The following is a 12,489-nucleotide window of genomic DNA, read 5'->3' on the forward strand; positions in this document are numbered from 1 at the left end:
GCTGCGGTTCATGGGGTTACAGAGAGTTGGACAGGACTTGGTGACTGAACAACCACCGCCTTGTTGTAAGGAACTTTGCTTGACACTATAGAAGATGCCTTAAGGAATATTTTAAGTAAAAGAACAACCAATCAAATCAATTATTTAGAGAGGCCATCATTCAGGCATTACTGTATTTAATATGAATTGGAGGCAATGAGTTGAGCCTCTGTCATAGTTAAATCAGGGCAGCAGTAAGGGCCTAATTAAGACATAGGCATCAGAAATGGACTGCTGCTGCTGCTGCTGCTAAGTCGCTTCAGTCGTGTCCAATTCTGTGCAACCCCATAGACGGCAGCCCACCAGGCTCCTCCATCCCTGGGATTCTCCAGGCAAGAACACTGGAGTGGATTGCCATTTCCTTCTCCAGTGCATGAAAGTGAAAAGTGAAAGTGAAGTCGCTCAGTCGTGTCCAACTTGTAGCGACCCCATGGACTGCAGCCTACCAGGCTCCTCCACCCATGGGATTTTCCAGGCAAGAGTACTGGAGTGGGGTGCCATTGCCTTCTTTGCAGAAATGGACTAGAAAGAACAAATCTGAGACAGTGTCCTAAATTTACTTCCCTTCTTCTAATTTGGTATTAATTGTCCTTTAAATCTGGCAGCTGGTGTTTCTGTCTGTCTCTCTCCCTCCCTTACTTCCTCCCTGGTCCCCTACTTCTCCCCACTCTAGCACACCCAGAGGTTACTGCACCCCTCCATCAATAAAGGTAGGAAGAAGCAGTGTATATCACAGTCAGTAGACACATGGTGTGTATCTGTGTCCACTTTTTTAAAGGACTGAGTATCTCCTAAGGAGGTGTGTGCTTTCTCTCACCTCTTTTTGTAAATTATTACTTTAGATCAAAACTTCAGCCGCTTGAACAGAGTAACAATTCCTGCTGTGCAAGTAGCTGACTTTTTAAGAAAGCATATTAAATGTGTTAATGTTACCCATGGAAGAAATGTTTTAACGTTTTGGGTTCGTTTGATACAGTTTTGAAGGAAAAGTTTGTCTACATCTTTGGTTTTTTTGGTTTAGAGGAAATGATACCCAAGTTTATATTTAATCCTAACACATCCTTCAGAAAGTGATCTTCCCTTTTCCATGAATGAAGATTAAAGCTGAATTCATGTATATATGAAATAAAATTTTAATTTTAATGTACAGGTTCCTCAAACTCTGTAATTCTTAAAAAGAATTCTATGAAAGCAGAATTAATCACAGACATTTTGGAGGGATGCACATAAAACAGACTGGTTATATAAAATCAGAAGATCCATAAAAAATGAAGAGAGACCACCACATATCACACATACAAATATTAATACTTGAACATACATATTCATGATAAGGCTGAGGCAAAAGCGAATTTAAATCCACCTGTAGTTACCAAAATCTGAGTTCCATACTTTGAGAAAATGGTTTACCTTTGGTAGGCTGCGAAGGAAGAGTAGCGGTTGGTCTAATAATGTTTTCTCATTCATATGGTCTGTAAAGGGAAGGATAAAGACAAGTTGGTTTGAGGAGTGGGTAATAAAAGAGATTTACAGAGTATTTTTATGATGGTGCAATAGTTTTGAGAACATTATTAAATGTCTCTTTTTCCTTGTTCCCAAGACCAGTGTGAGTGTTTATATTGTACCATTCTTCCAAAAAAGATTTGAATCACCCAGAGAGATTGGTTGGTTTCGTCTCAGTGAGACCTTTTATTTCTGTCAGGAATTAGATTTGATGGTTCCTTCAGCTTTGTGTTCACTCACTTTCAGTCAAGTCTGTGTATTTATAAAGTGGCCTTTCTTTGACTCTCCCCTCCATTCCCATCTGCCTTAGAACCTCACTGCTTGCTTTTGACTCCTGCCGCCTTCTGGTCTTGTCTGAAGTCACTCAGTCATGTCCAATTCTGTGACCCCGTGGACTGTAGGCTCCTCTGTCCATGGGATTCTCCAGGCAAGAATACTGGAATGGATGCCATTCCGTTCTCCAGGGGATCTTCCCAACTCAGGGATCAAACCCAGGTCTCTTGCATTGCAGGCAGATTCTTTACCATTCTGCACCACTGACTGCCTTCTGTGGGATCCTTTAAAATATGTTTTATTTGCTTTCTAATGTCCCAAGTATCTTTAAATCGTATGTCCAAATGTTGATTTTGTGGACTTTGTAAGCCAAGTAAAGTTTTAAAAATTCTTCGTAAGCTTAGGTTTCCATGTGGAACTTCTGATACAGTAGAATAATTCAATAAAAATTATGTTCCTGGGAATTCCTGGTGGTTCAGTGGTTAGGACTCATGCTTTGGTTCGATCCCTGGTCACGTAACTAAGATCCTGCAAGGCGTGCAGCACAGCCAGAAAAAACACATTACCTATTTCTTCCTTAATTTTCACCCCAGCCATTTGAAAGGATAGGCCCACAGTATTGATGTGAAGTGAGAACTCGGTGCTGGGCAAGTGCTGTCTAGCTAATGAAATCTTTATCAAAGTATACTTTGGCTGTCTTTTTTAAAGCAAAATCTGGGATTTAGTACTTTTTATGGCTTAAAGGCACCTTAGATATCATCTATCTTGGTCTTACACTTTATAGTTGAATATGCTAGTACCTGAAAAGTGTTACTTGCTTAAGATCACATAGTCGATTAACAGTAGAAACAGGCCCAAGTCTAGAATTGGCTGGTAGCCCAGTTTGTTATATAGATACTCACCTCATACTGAATTATGTGGCTTGGTATGTCCTAACCATGAAATAGGAAGAACTTAGGCTACTGTTTGAAGGCTATATGAGCTGATGTGAACAATTTGTGCCTAAGACATTTGCCATTGCAGTCTTTGGGCCACAGTTACACAGTTCTTCACTTATCCATCTGTCTCCTGACTGTGCAGGAAGCTCTCTTTTTGCTGAATTTGAATAGAGGTATCATTTAGACCTAATATTTTCAATTTTTGCAGTGGGAAGTAATGGCAGCCTGCTCTTCTATTTCAGCTCAGACAGCTATACCTGCACCAAAGATGTGGAAGAAACCAAAAGACCGAACCCGAGCCACTGAAGAGTCGTTAGAGGCAGAATCAGAGGTAAGGGACAGCTGTAAATATCTTCAGCTCATCTCCAGAACAGTGGTGCTGTTTTCTCAGAAGACTGTGTGTTTATAACTTTTTCTTGAGATACTGTTTTCCAAGCAAATATATCAAGCTCAGAGTCTGATTTTTTTTTAATCCATTTAAAGAATTTTTTATAGGTTTTTTTTAATAGGTTGTTGTTGAATTTTTTATAGGCCGCTTATTCAGTTTCACTGAATTCTTGTTTCTTTTTTAAAATACCTCTTCTCAAATAGCAAAAATAAGTATTGTTAATTTTCCCTTATATTTCCACATGTAAAGACTAATCTCGTGTTTGTTTGTTTTTTTAAGTGGTTTTGTTTTGTTTTTTTCAAATGCCTATTAGCTGTCCTGGTGGAAATCATCAAGTGTATTTTAAGGAAACTGAGTTTGAATCTGTTGTCCTTAACCTGCATCCCAGTAACATGACTTTTCACATATGGCTTGAACTAAGGCATGGATTTTGCTTTAGGATACTGCACACCAGGTCCCGGACAAGCTGTGAGGAAGAGTCAAGGGCAGGTTCCGTCCCAAGCCGTGCTCTCCCAGTTTCATAGTCTATGATCTCAATGCCTATTGTTATCTACTGGAGCTTTTAAAGAGGAGTAATATAAACAATTTCCACTTTTCTTTTTTTGTTTCTTTTTGAGTTCTTATGTCTACTTTATTAAAACAGTTTTCATTGAATGTTTAAGACGATAACATTAAAATGTAGAAATCATTTTTAAATAACTTTAGATGCATTTGTTTTATAAAGCTTTCTGTCTGGTGGTAAGCCTTGCCCTCTGTAGGCGCTCACGGCGCCCTTGTTACCCCCCCGTCCGGGCACTGCTCTTACAGGATGCTGTGTTGATGCCACAGTTGTCCCATAGCAACCTCGAAACTGTCTCACGGGTGTGATTTCACTGTGGTTACCAGGGGGTACGAATTGGCAGTAAGTTATAGAGGTGCAAATAGTTACTACACTCCTTTTGCAGCTGAACAAGAAAATGTTGCTCCTGCAAAGAATAAAATACCTTCCAGAGGCCGGGGGATCGCATACATTCCTGGTACGGCTGTAAGAGCTCACAAATGGGTTTATCTTTAGAGTCAGCTGTAATTTATTCACTTTCTTTTATTATACTTTATGTTCCTTTGCCCTGTGGCATTTTTAAAAGCATTATTGAATATTAAATGGGTAAGTCACCATTCCTCTGCTTCCAGATTTTCATCCTCGTCTTTAGGTCAAGGGTTGACGAACTTTTCCTGTGTAACAGTCCGGATAGGAACTAGTTCAGGCTTTGCAGACCTGGGGTCCCTGTGGCAGTTTCTCAGCTCTACCGCTGTAGCCCCAGAGCAACCGTGGACAGGGTGTAAATGAATGAGTGGCGATGTCTCAGTGAAAGTTTGTTGGTGAACATTGAAATTTGAATTTTATGTAATACTCACATTTCATAAAATATTCTTCTTTGAAGTATTTTTCCAACGTTACAAGTGTACACAAACACATCCTTCCCTCCGCACAGTACAAAAGTGGGTGAGGGCCCGCTACTGGCACACGGTCCATAATTTGCTGAACCTGCTTTAGATTACTACTCTTCATGCACGAGAATTGTTGAGGCTCATTTTGAACCAGTCACTGTTTTCTTAACCTAAGATATTTGGTCATTTGCACGCATACTTTTTCCAGAAATCTAGTCCCTTGTCTTTCTAGAATTAAGTATTTACTAGAGTAGTTTAATAAATATTGGTTGTCATTGTCTTCATTTTTCATTGATCATCATGCTATCTTTTTCTCAGGTTTTTCTCAGCCTTTAAAAGAATGTTTTTCAGGGATCAGTATATTTTAGGTTGTATATTGAGTTGTTACATCATTGCAAGTATTTAACCAAATTCTTTAAATTACAACCTAAAGAGATAGTGTGAAGGATGATTCATCATAAAATTGTTATTCAGGGCAACTAAAAATATATTTAAAACTTTTTGGATATTTCATCCATCATTACATATGTAATTGTCTGTCTGATTTTCTGGCACATAAAAAAACTCTTGCAGTAAGCAGACAGTTTTGTTAACTAAATTCTTATTTAGTAAGTTCCTGTAAAAATGTTTGCTTTGACAGTCTAGCCAATAAAGTGCTTTCTTTTTTCAATCTGGTTTTCAGGATAAACAATTCAAGAATGGTTAGATAATTACAAACTAGTTGAATAGAAATCCATCCTGCTAAAGAAAAGTAATCATCAAATATTTAATGGAACTATTTTTTTTATGGATTCCCTTGAGAAATAACCCATCTAACAGTGTACCTCAGACACCTCACTGATTCTTTGTGTTCTAAAATACGGTTTGTCATTCATGGGCCAAGTTTCTTTATACTTTTTTTTTCCAGTTAGAAATGGACTTTCTCAATAGTGCATCCTTTGTTTGTATCCAACAGATTATCTGTTGTTGATTTTAGATACAGAGAAGATGACTCAATAAACTTTTCTCTCTAAAATAGCATTGTTTCACCTTTCCCCGACCTGAATTAAGATTTCTGTATGATGTATAACGTGGTTATACTACTCTGTAATAAGTTTAAGAACTATTTGCAGACTCACATGCCAATTTATTAAAGATCTTGATGAAAGAAAGTGAAAGTGCAAGTTGCTCAGTCATGTCCAACTCTTTGCAACCCCATAGACTATACAGTCCATGGAATTCTCCAGCCAGAATACTGGAGTGGGTAGCCTTTCCCTTCTTCAGGGGCTCTTCCCAACCCAGGGATCGAACCCAGGTCTCCTGCATTGCAGGTAGATTATTTACCAGCTGAGCCACAAGGGTATCCCAAGAATACTGGAGTGGGTAGCCTGTCCCTTCTCCAGGAATCGAGCCAGGGTCTCCTGCATTGCAGGCAGATTCTTTACCAACTGAGCTATCAGGGAAGCCCAAGATCTTGATGACCTATACTTAATCATATGGTGGTATTACAGGGAAGTTTTGAATTTAGATTATAGTTGAATATAGAATAAGAAAAAATGAGGCGGCTAATGTATGATTCAAACTTGGTAGATCAGTTTTTTCTTAAAACATAAAAGACGCCTCAACTTCTGCCATGTTTTATAAAAATATTGATAAATCATTTTCAACAATTATTTTTGTTGGATTTTTTGTCTGTCTTCTGATGATTTCCATGCTCGTCTTGTTGGAGGAACGAGGAAGTATGTGTGGGTGTGTTTGCATGAACATTTTATTTCTGTTTTAGAAAACACGGCCTTAAAACCATCTGTTTCTGTTGATAACATTTTAAAATCTAGCGTCTTTTCCCCATGATCTGATTGTTTTGTTGTTCAGTTGCCGAGTGGTGTCCAATCTTTGCAACCCCATGGACTGCAGCACTCCCGGCTTCCCTGTCCTTCACTATCTCCCGGGAGTTTGCTCAAACTCATGTCCGTTGAGTCAGTGATGCCATCCCACCATCTCGTTCTCTGTCACTCCCTTCTCCTCTTGTCCTCAATCTGATGTTAGTAGAAGAAAATTTGTTAGTATTATATCTTTTATGATATTTCACTTAATAACAAAGTAGGGTTTGCAACTATTTAAAAATTTTTTTCATAAATCAGTTGGGGTAACTACTTCCTGGTGTATATGACATTTTTTAATACCGTCCTCTGTTCAGCCAATTCAATAGAGCCTCTAATTTGGCTCTTCTAATGTGAATTTATCAACTGGAATTTGTGGTAAGTTCCTATTTCCTCTGAGTGCTTCTTTCAAAAGATTGTTTCCAGAGTGTTTCCTTTAATGAAAAAGAAAGACTAAAGTTCATTGCGAACTTTTCCTCCAGGAGTTTTGATGGTTGATGTGCCGGAGAAGGCAATGGCACCTCACTCCAGTACTCTTGCCAGGAAAATCCCATGGATGGAGGAGCCTGGTAGGCTGCAGTCCATAGGGTCACCAAGAGTCGGACATGACTGAGCGAGTTCCTTTTCACTTTTCACTTTCACGCATTGGAGAAGGAAATGGCAACCCACTCCAGTGTTCTTGCCTGGAGAATCCCAGGGATGGGGGAGCCTAGTGGGCTGCCGTCTCTGGGGTCACACAGAGTCGGACACGACTGAAGTGACTTAGCAGCAGCAGTGCCCTCAAGAAATACTTTGTTGTTGCTGTATCTGAAACTGAGATGGTCAGAAATAATCTGATGAATAAGTTTAATTCTATTTTGCCTTTTAAAAATAGGATGCACTGGAACCCAGATTTCTCCCTGGGAGAATATGTGCCAGTATGATTTGAATAAGATCACAATCTCAGAGAATTCTAAGAACCAATACACAAAATAGATTTTAACCAACAAGTGATCTCCTTGTTAAAGGAGCGATGGTCAGCTTTGTTGGAGTTAGACCCTTTAAACTGTTCATTGAACCCTTTTTCCACAGCCAGAGGACAACGCAAAACATACCCTCTAGTGTTTCTTTTTATATTTGCTGAGCGTTAGTGGCGAGGGTAGGAGTGCTTGATTTAGATTCTGACTGTTTCATGTCCGTCAAGTTCCAGGGATTAACAGTTCTTTCCTTTTTAAACTTTAGTATATTTAGATTTCATTAGTCATGTTAAAGCATTTCAATCGCCGTTGGTATTGTCTGATTTATCCCAGGAGATGAAATGAGAAAAGTGTTTTAAATAAACTTAACCATTCTAGTACCATAAGCTGAACACAGACATCCTTATCTTGAGTGATATGTTTTCTTATGCTTTTTTGAGGGGATAAGTATGTGTCTTCATGTGTATTTACACTCAGTGAAAAGAATATAACCTCTGTGTTCACTTATGCTTTAGCCTAAAGCTGAAGAGGAGCTTTCAGGTGACAAAATACTTGAATCTGAACAGGATAAAATGAGCCAAGGGTTTCATCCTGAAAGAGACCCCTCTGACCTAAAAAACGTGAAAACTGTGGAAGAAAATGGAGAAGAAGCTGAGCCTGTACGTAATGGTGCTGAGAGTATTTCTGAGGGTGAAGGAATAGATGCGAATTCAGGCTCCACTGATAGTTCTGGTGAAGGGGCCACATTCTCATTTAAGTCAGGTAAGTGTATCCCTGTCTTCCTGTGTCTGTTTTTTGTTCTCCTCTTCACTCTACTGCAACTTAGAGAAATGTTGCCTCCTTCTAAAAAAATACTGGATGGAAGGAAGAGGCTCATCACAGTGTAATGTTTACAGAATAAACCAGCAGGCATACTTGACTGACTGGCAAATCCAGAGAGTCCTTTGTTGGCGGAAGTGATACCTGATGCTGGCTGGTACTCTGGTTTCACTGGCATTGGAAGAGCTGCTGGCAGAGGAAATCAGTCAGTGCTAGGCTGGTAAAATTGGACAAGAGGAATTTAATTTATTCATTTTAATTGAAAGAGATGTTTCAGATATGGTAACCACGTTTCTTGAGATAGTATACTTCTTGTTTCAGGAAGCTGGAACTAACTTTGTTGATGGAAATCACTCTGTAGAGCTGAACTCCAGTAGGAAGTCAGAATCAGTATACTAAGTTATTAAGCACCAGCAATGTGGAAGTGCCCTATTAGATATATGGTAAACTCTAGAGGATCTTTCACCTTTAGAAACCATCAAATGCACTAAACCTCTGTCCCTATGCTATGTAAACCATGGTTGACTTTCAGATTTATGGATAGTTTTTCCGTGGACATGTGGAGAAAGGTGGGGTTAGGCGAAATGGTTTTCTTAGTCCGCCAAATCTAAAGAGACTTCTGCGTGAGGTAGGGTTTGAATGTAAAATACTGGGCCTCAAAAATAATCTTGACCAGTATTCTTCAAACTTTTGATTTTAACCCATTTACTAGGTTGTGAAATTATTTTAGGGAGTTATAACCAACATTGTTAAAGAATAGAATAAAAATTGTCAGTGCGTTACATGCACTAAGGAATGTATGTTTTTTTTTTTTAACTTTATATATATGTGTGTTTGTTCAAGTCATGAAATCACTATATTTCTTACTGTGAGTTGTAGTCAGAAATTTTTGAAAGCCTTTGATTGATCCCATCTTCATATACTGATCATTAATATTTAATGAAAACACTTGCAGTGAAACACTTGGAGTGGGCCTCATGAAATTGTAAGGTTATTCCATTGTAAATTTTGTTTTTAACCTTAGGGCTCAAAATACTGAAATTTCTCCTAAAGATCTAGGCGCGTATCACCAAACACTACCATCAATCCTTCTTCAGGGATTGAATCGCTGTTGTCATTTTTAGGACTGTGTAAATTATATTTTTAGCCTTCAGTTTGGCAAGGATAAAGTGCACAACCAGCGGCCCCGACTGTACTGACTGACTGGCTGCTTTTTGCCTCTGTAATATACACCATCAGTAATTGGGAGTAAAGGCAATTCAAAATTCAGATCCTAATAAACTGTGTATATTTTAATAAATATAATGTAGTAAAATATCTGCAGAATTCTCACATGGCATCAGTCAGTCTATTAAGAACCACCACGATAAAGCAGGACAGAGTGTGCTGTCAGGGAGTGGTCTGGGGCCTGGTTTTGATGAGTGTGTTGTTAATTAAAAGAAAAAACTGTGACTTGATTTTAGTAACAGTAAAAGTTTCAAGAAATTTTCCAGCTTTATATTATGATAGGATTGCTAATGATAGCTGAAATAATAGTAATAGTAGCAAAAAAAGTACTGTGGTGAAAACGATGTTAATATTCATATGAAAAATATTAGCTAAGAATATGTTTAGTGACAGGATTCTTGGACAAAGGTATATGTCTTTTCCCAGTTTAGTTGGCTCAGCAAGCAGATCGATTATTTTATTTTCTTCAGATTAAACTGTAATTAGGGGAGGGGGGAATCTATAGTCTGCTTAGACTTTTCAGAATCTTTAATAAGTTATTTAGTTTTATTTATGTCCTTTTACCTTTTTTCCCTCTCCATAGTAACATTCCAAAGTATCCTCCTTTTGCAGGAAACCAAAAGTATTATATATAAACTATGGAACATAAGATAGTCTACAAGGATGTATTGTACAACATGGGAAATACACCCAGTATTTTGTAATAACTGTAAATGGAGTACAACTTTTAAAAACTATTTTTAAAAAAGACTTGGTGATTTATTTAATGGAGATTATTCGTGACCCTTACCAAAGTCTGCTTATGTGTAAATGAAATGGTACCTGTAGCATCTTACTTCAGATTACTCTCCAAAGGTGTCCAGAAGAGATAAAGAACAAATAACAGTTTAAATCTTGCCATGACGTTTTCTGACTGTAGCTCATTGTTTTCTTTGTGGTTTTGTTTGCATACGATGAGATGAGATATTGGAGTCAGCTTATGTTCTTGCTGGATATACATAGAGTGACCTTATAGACTGTGGTCTGCCTGCTCTCCTCTTTTTAGAATCCTGGAAGCCTCCTGATTCGGAAGGCAAGAAGCAGTATGACAGGGAGTTTTTGCTGGATTTCCAGTTCATGCCAGCGTGTATTCAGAAACCAGAGGGCCTGCCTCCCATCAGTGATGTGGTTCTTGACAAGGTAAGCTCAGCGCTCAGTGAAAGCTATGTCTTTTTGGTGGGAACTGGTTTTTAACTCTCAGGGCAAATATGTGAAAAAAAGGTGAAAGTCGCTCAGTCGTGTCCAACTCTTTGTGACCCCATGGACTGTAGCCTGTCAGACTCCTCTATCCATGGAATTCTCCAGGCCAGAATACTGTAGTGGGTAGCCATTCCCTTCTCCAGGGGTTCTTCCCAACCCACAGATTGAACCTAGGTCTCCCGCCTTACAGGTGGATTCTTTACTGTCTGAGCCACCAGGGAAGCCTAAGGATACTGAAATGGGTAGCCTGTCCCTTCTCCAGCAGATCTTCCCAACCCAGCAATCGAACAGGGATCTCCTGCATTGCAGGTGGATTCTTTACCAGCTGAGCTTCCGGGGAAGCCCCCCATAATATATGAAGTATGAGCACTTTTTAGAAATTGTTAAAGTAACATTTAAATTAAATGTTTCATTAAGCATTATTGGGTCTTAGGTTTACTGTAGCTCATAGTAATTATGGGGTTTGGCTCATATTTGAGTGGTAAAGTTTTAAAATTTATTGTTGGCTTATTACAGCTATTTCCTAGTGATAAGGTGGAAATTGTGTGTCTTTTGGGCTAATACGCTTAAGGAGATGCAGACCTGTTTATGCACTGTGCTAAAATCTCAGTAGGGAATTAGAGTAGCATTGAGGATAGGTCAGAAACCCAGGTAAGTATTTGGCAGATCAAACTTAAATGGGGGGAAACGTAATTCAAATAGTGTATAACTCAGAATTTCTCCAGTAGATACTTATAGGAGGATCAGTCTTTAATCCTGTGCAAATAGATAGGTACCCTTTTTCTTTACATCTGATCTTAATCGTACATACAGAAAATTAGTACAGTCAGTGTTTATTTCATCTGTTCATAAATTTAAAGATGTAAAGTCAGGTGTATATTTGCCAGAATAATTTTACATACATCAGTGATGAACCAGTTCTGGTGACTAAGCTCTCGTTTTATAGAGGAACTGTTAATCCCTAAGTAAAGTGTAGTTGGTAACTTTCTTAAAGAGTGAGATCCAGTTCTTATTGAGAATCCCTGTAGCTACTTATCCAGACCTTATTTGTAGCATTTATTCTCTTAGAGCAACAGATCTTCTTCCTTCTCTTGCTAAGTCTTCTTTCTTAGGTGCTTATGGGAAGACAGTTGAATGACTGGTGGTACTAATTTAAGACTACTTCAGTATTCAGAGGACAAGCTTTGTTATGCCCACTGAATGAGACTGTCCTCTTAGAAAATGTGTTTTCCTGTCTGCCTGCCTTATCTGTTTGACTTTGGCTGCTGATAAGTTGATTTCTCACTAAGGTACTTAGCTTTGTTGAGTCTATAGTCACATTACATGCTTATACAAATCCAGATATCTCCGATTAACAAAGCAGACAAGATGAGATTTTTAAGTGGATCATCATAGAGAATTCACTGGCAGTCCAGTGGTTAGGACTTGGCACTTTAATTTTGGGGATCCAGGTTCAATCCCTGGTTGGGGAACTAAGATTCCACAAGCCCTGTGGCACAACCAAAAAATGAAGTCATCCTACAATGAAACGTGTCTCCTTTTGAGATTTGTTGTCCATTCAAAATACATTCTTTACTAACCGTAAGTTAGTAGCATCAAAACCATAACAAGCTATATCAGATTTATTATAGGCAGGTGTTTTAATGATCCTGGAAAATGATTCCAGAATTTGGCTGTAGTTCGTAAGTTCTCAAAATAGCTTGTCTTGTGCCATTCTGTTGGCCCTAAAGTGTCAAGTGAGCTGGGAATTTTAGACCTGATCATTCCGAGGCAACCAGAAAACCACTGTTGACCTAAGGGGTCTATGGCTAACCCAGGAG

The 12,489-nt window shown here is 38.6% G+C and overlaps 1 protein-coding gene across 19 annotated transcripts in view; it reads left to right on the plus strand.

Annotated features, from left to right (window-relative positions):
• EIF4G3 (eukaryotic translation initiation factor 4 gamma 3) overlaps window positions 1-12,489 on the plus strand; it is a 350,697-nt gene that overhangs the window by 260,813 nt on the left and 77,395 nt on the right. For all 19 annotated transcript variants that reach the window (XM_055574250.1, XM_055574252.1, XM_055574253.1 and 16 more), the window contains 3 exons: window positions 2,996-3,084; window positions 7,900-8,146; window positions 10,476-10,609. In XM_055574250.1, the coding sequence (XP_055430225.1) occupies window positions 2,996-3,084; window positions 7,900-8,146; window positions 10,476-10,609 (470 nt within the window). The remainder of the gene's footprint in view (window positions 1-2,995; window positions 3,085-7,899; window positions 8,147-10,475; window positions 10,610-12,489) is intronic.

This window comes from Bubalus kerabau, chromosome 3, assembly GCF_029407905.1.
Source record: "Bubalus kerabau isolate K-KA32 ecotype Philippines breed swamp buffalo chromosome 3, PCC_UOA_SB_1v2, whole genome shotgun sequence".
Classification (NCBI taxonomy): Eukaryota; Metazoa; Chordata; class Mammalia; order Artiodactyla; family Bovidae; genus Bubalus; species Bubalus kerabau.